This window comes from Pteronotus mesoamericanus, unplaced genomic scaffold (assembly GCF_021234165.1).
Source record: "Pteronotus mesoamericanus isolate MK-2021 breed Mesoamerican mustached bat unplaced genomic scaffold, CSHL_Meso_final contig_130, whole genome shotgun sequence".
Lineage (NCBI taxonomy): Eukaryota > Metazoa > Chordata > Mammalia > Chiroptera > Mormoopidae > Pteronotus > Pteronotus mesoamericanus.
This window is the reverse complement of record NW_026555060.1, coordinates 20,134,274-20,146,561: the sequence shown is the minus strand read 5'-3', so window position 1 is coordinate 20,146,561 and position 12,288 is coordinate 20,134,274. Positions and strand designations below refer to the sequence as shown.

Here is a 12,288-nt window from a genome sequence, read left to right as displayed (position 1 = left end):
ATTAGAATAAATTCCCCTCAGAATTTTTTAGGCTTTTAGCTGCCTTTTCCTCTGGGAGCTTTGAGTTTCTGCTTTGTCCCCAGTGTCATGACATTTACATGAATGTGCCTTTCAACCTTCATGCTGGATCCTGTCAATTTGGAAAAATCAGACTCTTAATTCGAGAAGTATTTTTTAGTTTCCTGTCCTCTGTTTTCTTTATTCTTCATTTTCCTTTTTAGACCTCTTTTAATTTGGAAGTTGAAGCTTCCAGATAATTCTCTAATTTTCATATCTTTCTTCTCCTATGTTCCATCTCTTTGTCCTCCTCACTGGACAATCTATATATAAAACCACCAACGTCATTATCTTTGGCTCTTCTCTCTTTGCAGGTCAGATTCCCCAGGGAAAATCTTCCATTTAGAATCCTTTCTTTCCAAATAATATGTATTCTCTGCTCTGTCTAAGGTCCCCTGGTCACAGATACTGTTTTGTCGCCCATAGAGACTAAACCAGTGGGCTCAGGGCACACGGGGAAAGGATGATCCCCGGTGGCTCGGTGTAGCAGAGGGCGGGTGGCGGGCTCTCACCCTGAAACACCAAACCAACCTCCTATTTCTAATACTTCCTTTACCACCTTCTTCAAAGTTACTGTGACTCTCCTAGTTTGCTCCATACCTTTTCCTACTGCTGCCTGTTATATTCAGCTGTCTCCAGTCTAAGTCATTTGTACTTTCTAACTTTCAAAGTTTGATGTTCTGATTTCTGCACTAACAATGAACCCCCTAACAAATTATTGTCTGTCACAACACCCTCTGTGTCTTCTTCATAGCATCATCTTATTCTTTAATTACTTTATTTATTTTCTTATTTATCACCTGTCTCTGCCACTAGATTTTTTGTTCTCTGAGGAAAGACCATGTTGGCCTTGTTCTATGCCTTCCACAGCACTACCCTTATGGGAGGGTCTACAGTACAGGGGCTGAGAATATGGGCTCAAGGAAGCCGGGTTCAAATCCCAGCTTCACCATTTTTAGTTAATATGTAAACTTGAATAAAGAATCTACCTATGGCTCATTATCTTCATCAGCAAAAGTGGTACGATAATAAACCTCTCTGTTAGAGTTTTTGGGATGATTTAATGAGATAATCCAGGTGATGAGATAATGCTTGATATAAGCCTGACACTTGGTAAGTAACCAACAAATGCTAAATTAGTGCAGGATTAAAAAAAAAAAAGAACAATCAAGTGCCCTAACATTTTTTTTCTTTTGGTTTGAAAACATGGTTACTATATATATTTCATATACAGAAGAGTTTGAGGCACGTATTTCTGTCCACTCTTATTCAATTAATAACCTCAGGGTCTTCTGTTACTTTTTCCCAACAGGATATCCATCACAAGGGTCACTGCTGACATCTCACTGGCCAAACGCTCAGTGTTAAATAACCCCAGTAAGCATGCAATAATAGAAAGATCTAACACAAGGTCAAGCTTAGGTAAGTGTGTGTACTCCTGATGAACTTAAGCTATTTAAACACTGCTCCCTGATGCTGCCCATGAGAAGATCTAACTAGATGAGAATTCCGTATGTCATAGAGCAGAGAAGAAACAGACATGTTGCCAGTAGGTTGTGTACAGGCTTAGTAATTTCATGGCATGGAAGAATTTATTACGACAGCTTGGAGTTAAAAGTTCCACAGGCTGTCAGCATTAATGTCTTGGCTGTGGTTTGTTTTCACTAAAGTGAGCTTCAGTATCAACAGGCTCAAAAAATTCCTGGCTTTGCATCATTGGTACCATGAGCAAGTTCATTACCTCTGTAAGGCCTAGTTTCCTCATCTAAATAAAAAAGATAACATTAACCCCCTTGTAGAATTACTGTAAGGATTAAACATAGTGTGTCCTCCATAAATGATAGCTATTACCTCAAATCCCTTAATAGCTGAATTATAGCAAGATGCTTATATTCATGGTAGTGTAGCGCAGAGTGTAGTCTTGAGTTTGATAAAGGATAAGTCATTTCCTCGTTGTTTTCCACTGATTGCCATGTCAATATTTTTATTTTGTTTGTAAAAACAGTGCAAAATTTTAGTTATTATGCTTCAAGTTGTGTTTGTGTACTACTTATTAATGTAATAATTTGAGCTAATGAGACCCCCAGGCAGCTGTTTCATCTCTATGGTGTTTGCTTGGAGTTTTAGGTTAACCGCTATTACCCATGGAACTTACTGGGTTGTTAGGTTTCTGTTTTTATCAAGTACATTTTCTCAGGCTTGTGTGAGATCTTCGATTTTACTTTTTCTATATGTATGTTAAATATATAAAAAGTTTGAGAGACTGGCTTTTAACATAGAAGTTTTTAGTTTACTTTGAAATATATTATTTGAACAATGGAGAAACTATTTAAAATAATAAACTTTATGTGGTAATCATGAGTATAAATTTCTAGAACTCAGTTCTTCACCTAACAACCCCTCATTGACTAAATTTCAGTAATTTAGCTTTAGAAATATATTGGGGGGAAAAGTGAGATCATACATTTTTATAGTGATATCTTAGCATATCCTAATCACCCGTGACCCTTGAAATTCTTCTTATGCATTGTGGATGCTCATATATTGTTACAATATGTTCATTTCATTGATTCAACTGATTAACAAAGTCAAGTGATTTGTTCAGATTCATCGGTTGAGTCAATGACATAACAGATTTGTTTAGCTTGCAACGCTCTTTGTAACCACTAACTGTATATTATTTTTAATTGACACATGCACTCCATATACTTTATTGAACATATACTAGACACTGAAAGTCATCCAAAGCCTGGGAATAAAACCATGAATTAGATGAAGCCCCTTGCCCCAGGGATCTTGGTGTAGCAGTAAGAGAAATAAGTTAACAGCCCATTGAAATAAAGGGTGGTAAGTTGTCTTGCTCTGAACTGGTTGTCAAGAGAGCAAATGCTGCAGGAGATCAGAGTCAGGACGTGGCAATCTGCGGAATAAGAACATGAAGGAGAAAGCTCCAGGAAGATCTCCAGCTTTTTGCTTTGAGAACTGGCTGGTGGTGTTATTCTGAGGATGAAGGGTTTCGGATGAGAAGCTCAGGATAAGGAGCTTGCTTGAGGGAGTGACCAGGGAAGGGATAAGGAAGGTAGGTGATGGCTACATTTGTAAACATGTTGAATTTGCAGCATTATTGAGCATCCAGACGATTGTATATACCAATCTGGAACTCAGTAGAGTGGACGAACTTAAGAAGCAGTTGATCCTCAATATTCATGGTAGTTATGTTCTATGAAGTCCCCCTAAACACCGAATTAGTGAATACTGAGCCATCGCTTCTACGTGAAATGTAGGGGAAGGTTCCTGCCAGCCTCCGGTCACAACATTTTCATCAACTGATCAATATAATCTATTTTCTGCATGTTTCTGTTTAAAGATACCTTGTTTGATACATACTGTTGACTCATTGACACTGAACTATAATTCATGCCTGAACAAAGCTTAGCTAACGTGCATTTTTCTCCATAAGGCGCATCATAGCCTTCCTGCACTTCAGAGCACTAAACAGCACTTCAGCACTAGTCTGGAGGGGGGGCCCTTTAAACAGTGGAATCTCACACACACAACACAAAAATGAGGAAAACACAATACTAAACAGGCTACCAAAAGGACACATGTTTATAGTATAAGAGCTGGAACAAGAAGGCACAGAGAGTGTCAACTTGTTTGACCTCAGCTGACAATGTGCACCTGGGGGAAACTCCAATTTTTTGCCACTGTGTGCACTTCAGTCCCTGGACGACTGACTGCAAAAGTGCCACGCATAAGGATTTGGGGCTTTAGAAATAAATTTTAGCAAGTAGGGAAGAAATCTGCAAGTACTGAATCCACAAATAACAAGGAGGGACTGTGCTTTTGGAAGCCAGGAGTTGACATGTGTAGCCAGAGAAGGGAGTGAAAGAGTAAGACAAGCCCAGACCCTGAAAAGAAGCAGCATGTTTGGGGTTGGCAGGGAAAGAAGAAAGAAGCAGCGGCTGCCCGAGCAGCGTCGGGGGGCGTTCAGAAGATGAGAATCACACTGAGAAGAGAGAAGGGCGTCCTAGTGTCCACCTGGTACAGAGCGGTCAAAGATCAAGATGGGCAAAATCCATTGACTTTCCTCAGATGACGCAGGGAGAAGGGTCCTTAGACCACGTGGAAGGCGGCCATGGGGCAGAGCCCAGGGAAAGGCTCGGTGATCCACAGGGGCCGCACAAGTCATCTGGACTCCCAGGAAACTCAGCGTACACTTTAATAGTTTGTAGAGGAGGGGAATGTACGTGTTACATATTAACCCATCATTTGTAAGTGTGAGGATTGTTTGGTTTTTCTTATGGTAGCGCTAAAACATAGGTAATTCAAATATACACAGGGTCTGGCAGAAGGAAGGCCTGCTTGAGTGGGGTTGGTAGGGTATGTGAATGTCTCCCACGAGATGGACAGCAGTTTGAACATTTCACCTAAAATGTCATATGGTGTGCTTGACTGTGATATTATGTTACAGAATTATATGCTTTTTGACTTTGTAATAAAAGAGTTTGTAATTAAAAAAGGGGCGTTATTTGTGCCACACCCCTGTATGTAGCAGTCAGAAGAATGGTCAGAGGATCACCCCTCCTCTGCCAACAGAGTATGTTAAATAACATGTCATTTGGCTTAGATGGGCCCTGTTGTATAGGAAACATGTTGAAGTTACTTTGTACAAAACCAATGCTTTATTATGTCAGGTGTGTAAGCGTAGGTATCTGTATATATGCTCTTCCTTAAGGATATTCATGGTACTAAATGCTGCCATTTTTTTTTCTGTTTTCCATTTTATAGATTTTGCATTTTATCTTATTCTTGCTTTTATGATGTATTTTTTTATCCTTATTTAAACTAGTGGATTACTTAGTCTTTGGTCCATTTCCCACTCTAAAGTAGCAATGATATTAGAATTGTACCTCTTCGGATTGTTATGAGAAGCACAAGACCTTATTAATTTTTAATCAACGACTTAGATGTCCCCTAACACCATCTGCAATGAAAGTAACAACCTCTGTCCTGGCCAGGTAGCTCAGTTGGGTAGAGGGTTGTCCCATACACCAAAAGGTTGCAGGTTCAGTTCCCAGTCAGGGCATATACCCAGGTCGCTGGTTTGATCCCCAGTCAGGGTGCATACAGAGACAACTGATCAATGTTTCTCTCTCATGTCAACATTTCTCTCTCTCAAATCCATAAACATATCCTTGGGTGAGGATTTAAAAAAAGAAGAGTAAGAAAGTAACTACCTCCTCTCTCTAAACAGTATTGTTTGATTACTGAAACTTCTTCCTAAATGAGTTAACTTACATTCTTTCTTGTCTTGGGCAAGATTGGTTAATCAAAATTGGTGAATTTTTATGTAGCCATTTTAAGGTGGAAGAAAATTTGCAACATTTTCAGCATATTAATTTCTTGAAGTAATTTATTACTTCAAGAAAGGTAAAAACCCAACTGAAGCACAAAAAAAGATTTGTGAGGTGTATGGAGAAGGAACTGTGACTGATTGAAGTGTCAAAAGTAGTTTGAGAAGTTTTGTACTGGAGGTTTCTCATTGGATGATGCTCCACAGTATTGATAGTGATCAAATTGAGATATTAATTGAGAACAATCAATGTTATGCCATCTGGGAGATAGCTGACATACTCAAAATATCCAAATCAATAAAGTTATTGCTGAAAATGAAAAACAAGTCTTTTACAGGAAAAAAAAAACCATATTGTCCTTTTGGTCAACCCAATGTTTTGCCCACATATTTTGAGCAGGGGTTCCCTTTTCTCCACATCCTTGCCAGCACTTGACTTTTTGATAATAGTCATTCTACAGGTGTGAAGTGATAACTCATTATGGTTTTTGATTTGCATTTCCCTGATGATTAGTGATGGCAAACATCTCCATGTACCTGTTGGTCACCTGTACGTATTCTTCAAGAAAATGTCCATTCGGATCCTCTGTCCATTTTTTAATCGGGTCGTTAGTTCTTTGCTATTAATTAGTTATGAGTTTTTAAATTTTGGGTATTTACCCCCTATTGGATATATGACTTGCAGATATTTTCTCCCTCTCAGATTTTGTTGAACTTTTAAAATTTCTGTTTAGTTGCTTTTGCTTTTGGCATCATTCAAAAGTCACTGCCAAGACCAGCTGTCAAGGAGGTCTTGTTTTCTTCTAGGAGTTTTATGCTTTCAGGTATGCATTCAAGTTGTTAGCCCATTGTGAGTTGATTTTGATGGCATAATATAGTGGTCCAGTTTCATTCTTTTGCATGTGGTTGTCCAGTGTTCCCAGCACAATTTATTGGAGAATGTCCTTTCCCCATTGTATATTCTTGCCTCCTTAAGTCATAAATTAGTTGACCGTATATGTGTTTATTTTTTTGCTATTCTGCTCCATTGATCTATGTGTCTTTTTATGCTAGTATGATACTCTTTTGATTATTATAGCTGTGTATTGTAGTTTGAAATCAGGAAGCATTATGACTCTAGCTATATTCCTTTTTCTTAGGACTGCTTTGGCTATGCAGGGTCTTTTGTGGTTCTATACAAATTTTAGGATTATTCTATTTCTTTGAAAAATGCCATTGGTTATTTTGATAGGGATTACATTAACCCTATAGATTGGTTTGGTATATGAACATTCTAAAAATACTAAGTCTTCCTATCCATAAGCACAGACTATCTTTCTATTTATTTGTGTTTCCATTTCTTTCATCAATGTCAGTTTTCAGTGTAAGCTCTTTTACGTCTTTAGTTACATTCATTCCTAGGTATTCCATGCTTTTTGATGCAATTTTAAATGGGATTGTTTGCTTAATTTCTCTTTCTGATAGTTCAGTATTAGTGTAAAAAAATGCAACCTATTTCTCAGTATTAGCTTTATGTCCTTCAACTTTACTGAATTTGCTAACTTAACAGTCTTTGGTGGTCTGTAGGTTTTCTATATGTAGTATCATGTCATCTGCAGAGAGTGACAGTTTTACTTCTTCCTTTCCAATTGTATGCAGAATAGCTCTGGCTAAGACTTTCAACACCATGTTGAATAAAAGTGGCAAGGGTGATTATCGTCATCTTGTTTCCAATCTTACAGAAAAAGTTTTCAACTTTTTGCCATTGAGTAGGCTGATCAAATTTCTTAATGCTTACAATAAGTACTAATTTAGATAATAAGTTGATTGTTGAGGATCAGTGGCCGTGAAAATATTTATAGGGCACAAAGAATGCAGATTATTGTTGAAATAAAAATTAAAGATAAACAGAGTAAATAATAGCAGTGTTTTAGAACATTATTATGAAACAAATGATCAGAATACCATTTTTATTTTTAAAACTGCTATTTAAGATAATTTAAATATATATGGATATAAAGAGTATAAAGGACCTCAGGTGCGCATCACCCAGTTTCTACTCTCATTTATTTATGACCAAAAATACTGTTTCATTTCCAGTCCTCCCCTTCCTCTCCAACTGTTTGTGGATTATTTTGAAGCAAATCACAATCATATGATTTTATCTGTAAGTTATTTCATTATGTATTTCTAAACATTAGGGACTCTTATGTAAACCACAATGCCACTAGCATTAATGCACCCCTAATATCATCAGATTTCTACTCAGCCACATATTTCCCAATTGTCCTATTTTATATATACTCTTTATATATAAATATTTATTTTTGGCTCAGGATCCAAATAATGTCCATATGTTGTGACTGGTTCCCTGTTACTTTTTACTTGAAGAAACTGGGTCACTTATTCCACAGAGGTCCGATCTGAAATTTGCTAACTACATTACAGTGGTATCATTTATATCATCGTCCACTTTCTGCATTTCTTATAAACTGGTAGATTGAAGAGCTTAATTTTTATTTTTTTCTTTTAGAAGACTGTATTATCCATAGTATGTGACCAAATATTAAAGTTCGTATCTCAAGTGGTGTGGGCCCTAAATTTAAAGACATCCAGGTAAATAAAAGTACTCTAGTCATAATGTATTGTGAGGCAGATTAGTGACTTGCCTTTCCTTGAATACTGCTAAAAAGTATCTCCAGGAACTTTCTGTATGGATCCAGATACATAACGGGAATTAAAGGTATTCTGGGGGTCCAGAGTCCCCTGGAACTGGCCCTTCATGACTGCAGTGGGCACTGCAGGTTACTTATTAGGCTTAATGGACCAGCACTGCCTAGTATGGGAGCTTCTCTGGCTATTTAATTTTAAATTATTTGTTACATTTAAAAAAATTTAGTTGCTACATTTCAGGGGCTCAATAGCTACATATGGTTAGCAGCTGTCATACTGGCCACCATTGATACAGAATATTACCATCATCGCATAAAATCCTATTGGATGGTCCTGTTTTAGACACGAGAGAGATCATGGAGTAGATGAACGGAGTGAAATTTTCTTGGTGTTCAAGTAGATTTTTAGATGTTTGCTAGTAAGTTTTCTGTGAGTTGTATAGCTCAGATTTGTGTGGTGCTGCCTCTAATAAATAACTGCCCTTTTAAAGCATGAATGTTCCAGGACCATTCTTTGTTGTTAGAAAGTATGATTAGTGTGATTCTGGACAAGTTTGTTATAGACACTCTTAATGTCTCTCCTAGTGCACGGTGTATTTCAGCTTCCTAATAAATGTATCTATTAGCATGCCCATAGGTGATAAACAGAGATAAGCCCATGCAGTGAAAGGAAAGCTGGTGATCGTTGCTTGGGTAGTGGTCAGAGACCAACACATGAAAGTTACTGCTTAAGTTTCTGTTTTATAACTTTTTTTTATTAAAAAAAGCATTCTTTATAGCACACAAAGTAAGTCATCAGAGGGAGCCAAGATTTATTCTCAGAAATAGCGTTATACTTATGTAAATTTTATAGCTGGTTGAGAGAGGAATTCCCTAAATTTTCAAGGTGTTATGGAGAGAATGCTTTTATCAGCTCTGTTGCCTGTAAGCATTAACCTAATGGCTGACCTATGTACCTTCCTGTTGAAGATATTGTGTACCATTTTATTTGATCTCAGTTTGCTCTAAAAATACTGTACTTGAAGTAATTGAACTCTGCTTAACCTTTTACAGCGGAAGTTCAGAGTGAAATAGAAAGAATTTTTGAACTTGCAAGAACATTGCAACTGGTAGTCCTTGATGCAGACACTATTAATCATCCAGCTCAACTCAGTAAAACCTCTTTGGCCCCTATTATAGTATATGTAAAGATCTCTTCTCCTAAGGTAAGCAGGCTTGCTGTTGTTTGCTCTGTAGTCAAAGTTTGACAAAATGTTTATGTTGCCGTTACCAACAGGTTATGTCTTTATCCATCATAGAGAGTTTGAAGAGATGTTAGTCAGCTTTTAAGATTGATATAAGCAAAGCATGATTATTACTTTCATGGCTTAGAAGAGCTGAGTCTCAAGAGTGTGGTGGAACCCGGGGTAGGGGGGGCGGTGTTCTAAGACACTTTCAAGGAGTTCATAAGGTCAAAACTATTTCCATAATACTACTAAACACCATTCACCTTTTACACTGTTTTTACATTGGCAATGATGGTGCAAAAGTAATGGTGGGTAAAACCACAAGTGTCTAAGCATGAATCAAGACTGGTACCAGACAGTACTAGCAGTAACTGTATTCTTCCCACTAGCAGGTTTTAACTACCAGTTAAAAAAAAACAAACAACAAAAACTAAATAACCAGTTTCGCTAAATTTTATTAAATTTGACTCTCATACAAGCCTTTTAAATATTGAATAATAAAATAAGAAGTACATATGAGCTGCAAGTACTCAAGTACGTTATTTATCTTGAGGACAAGCATGGTATGATTATTTCAGTTGTGAACTAACTAGACACTTTTTTCATGGAATATCATTTTTATATGAAAGAACAACTACCAGGCTATGCTTTTCCAGATGTGGGTATTACATCAAGGAAAACAACAGTCTTTGTTACCGATGATAAAACTCAAGCTTTCAAAGAAATACTAGTTTCGGAAAACTTGCATCCACCTTTGAGAGCCTGGCAGTTTATACTAACAGACAGAAGACTTTTCTAATGACATCAATGATAATAGTAACAAATATATTTTAATATTATATAATGAAGTGTATCAAACATCTGGAAGATCTGAAGAGGCCAGCAAACCATTATTTCCAAATGATTGACTGATGTTACAAATCATGCATGGTAAAAAATCCATTCCAATTGCAAGACAGGCCAATGGAATTTAATGTAATGGAGTAATTTCATCAGTATGGTTTCCTGTTTCACACAGTAACTATTCTTTAAGAAATTAGTGTAGTTTCTATACTGCAAAGAATATCCACAATTATCTATCTGAACAGGCTACTAAAATACTCTTGTCTTAAGTACATATTTTTGGGAGGCTGTACTTTCTTCATGTATTTCAACCTGATCTATACATTGCTGCAGATTACTTGTAGAAGCAGATAAGGGACTTCAGCTCTCTTCTTTGAAGCCAGGCACTAGAGATACTTCCAAAAAGTATGGCTATTTTTATAAAGTAATTTATGTTAACATGCAATAGGCTTATTAATTTTAAATGAATATTTAATTTCTGATACAGTAATATTAGATATAGTTCACATAAAGAAATACTTTCTGTGTTTCTCAAGACTTGTTTAAAACAAACGGGCAGGAGACAAAGTTTGATTAACTCCTAGCCTTGAAAAAAGATTCAGAATAAGCTTTATAGCTAGTTGTTATTTTTTAGAGCTTGCAACTGAGATTTGTATCAATTTTGCACGTTATCCCTCTGTTAAATAAAAATCTTATCTTTTACAGGTTTTACAAAGGTTAATAAAATCTCGAGGGAAATCTCAAGCTAAACACCTCAATGTCCAGATGGTAGCCGCTGATAAGCTGTCTCAGTGCCCTCCAGTAAGTTCTCTTTAGATACACAGTATAAACCAGATGGAGCTCAGACCTGGCATTACATTAAAAAAAAAAAAGGCAAGCAAGCAAAAAGCAGATGGTTAAATGCCTGTTGGGGAAAAGAATCCTCACTCAAGAGTGAGCTTCATTCCAAAGAGTGACTTATCCCACCCACCTCCTGCCATGAGCACCTGTCCAGATCAATCGCAGGTTCTGTGGTCACCTGGCCTTGTATCTAACACCTCAGTAGTATCTTAGATGAACAAGATTGTGCTTTCAAAAACTTGATTTATAAGATAGATCTATTGGGGTTAATCCTATTAATCATAGGGAGCAACTGGCTGCCTCTCAACAGTTGTCTGAGAAACTGATTTGAGACCATGTAAATACAAATATCTAAACAATCAGCTAACCAGATTCTGGTGTCTGAATACATTCCTACTTCACGTACCATGCCTTGGGGCAAGAGATGGCTTCTACCTTTTTTTTAAAGTGCAAGTATTTCCGAAGCTCCAAGAATTATGACTTCATCCATCTTGATTGCTTGGAGTATGTTAAAATTTATGATAAATTCTTCGAAGTATTTTGAAGTTTGGACCATGCCAGATCATCGGCGGTTTCAGCTTCTGCCAAATTTCTTGTTCTAATCGTGCCTTGTTAATTTTCAGGATGAAGCTTTTCAGTCTGTCAAAACAGGCTGCTTCCTGTACTATTTAGATTGTACACCTTTTTACACCTCTTTCTACCACAGTATCAATTCCTTTTTCCATTATTGACAGACAACCTTTCTATCATGCCCTTTAACAACTGTTATTATGCCTGTTCACTTGCTAGCCATTGCCGTTGGTTAAGTATCCAGTGTTCTAAACAGCAATATACTCTGACTAAATGTCAGTCAGCAGATGGAAAAGGAGAGAGCAGCACATAAGCCATGGCAAATACAAAATGGTGCAGCTCATGAAACACCCCTTTCTTGAGGTAGGGGGTGTGGAACTCAAGGCCACGCTGGGTTGGTGTAAGTCTACTGTCTGAAATGTTGCCTCTGCAGGAGCTGTTTGATGTGATCTTGGACGAGAACCAGCTCGAGGATGCTTGTGAGCACCTTGCCGACTACCTGGAGGCCTACTGGAAGGCTACCCATCCTCCCAGCAGCAGTCTCCCCAACCCTCTCCTTAGTCGTACTTTAGCCACTTCCGCTCTGCCTGTTAGCCCCACTCCAGCCTCTAATTCACAGGTGAGGGAAGTTCTTGATCATCTTTGTTGAGAAACTAGGCTGCACATCACTGGGATCCAAGCCCTGATATCCAGTGCAGTGCTTGTGCCAGCAGAGTGGCTCTATCCAAACTGAGACAAACGTTGA

The 12,288-nt window shown here is 37.6% G+C and overlaps 1 protein-coding gene across 7 annotated transcripts in view; it reads left to right on the top strand.

Annotated features, from left to right (window-relative positions):
* The window catches only part of CACNB2 (calcium voltage-gated channel auxiliary subunit beta 2), a 326,918-nt gene that overhangs the window by 313,130 nt on the left and 1,500 nt on the right, over positions 1–12,288 (top strand). For 6 of the 7 annotated variants that reach the window (XM_054593040.1, XM_054593047.1, XM_054593065.1 and 3 more), the window contains 4 exons: positions 1,370–1,479; positions 9,118–9,269; positions 10,839–10,934; positions 11,977–12,162. In XM_054593040.1, coding sequence (XP_054449015.1) covers positions 1,370–1,479; positions 9,118–9,269; positions 10,839–10,934; positions 11,977–12,162 — 544 coding nt within the window. Of the gene's footprint in view, positions 1–1,369; positions 1,480–9,117; positions 9,270–10,838; positions 10,935–11,976; positions 12,172–12,288 lie in introns of all 7 variants that reach the window. The other variant, XM_054593031.1, reaches the window with a different exon arrangement.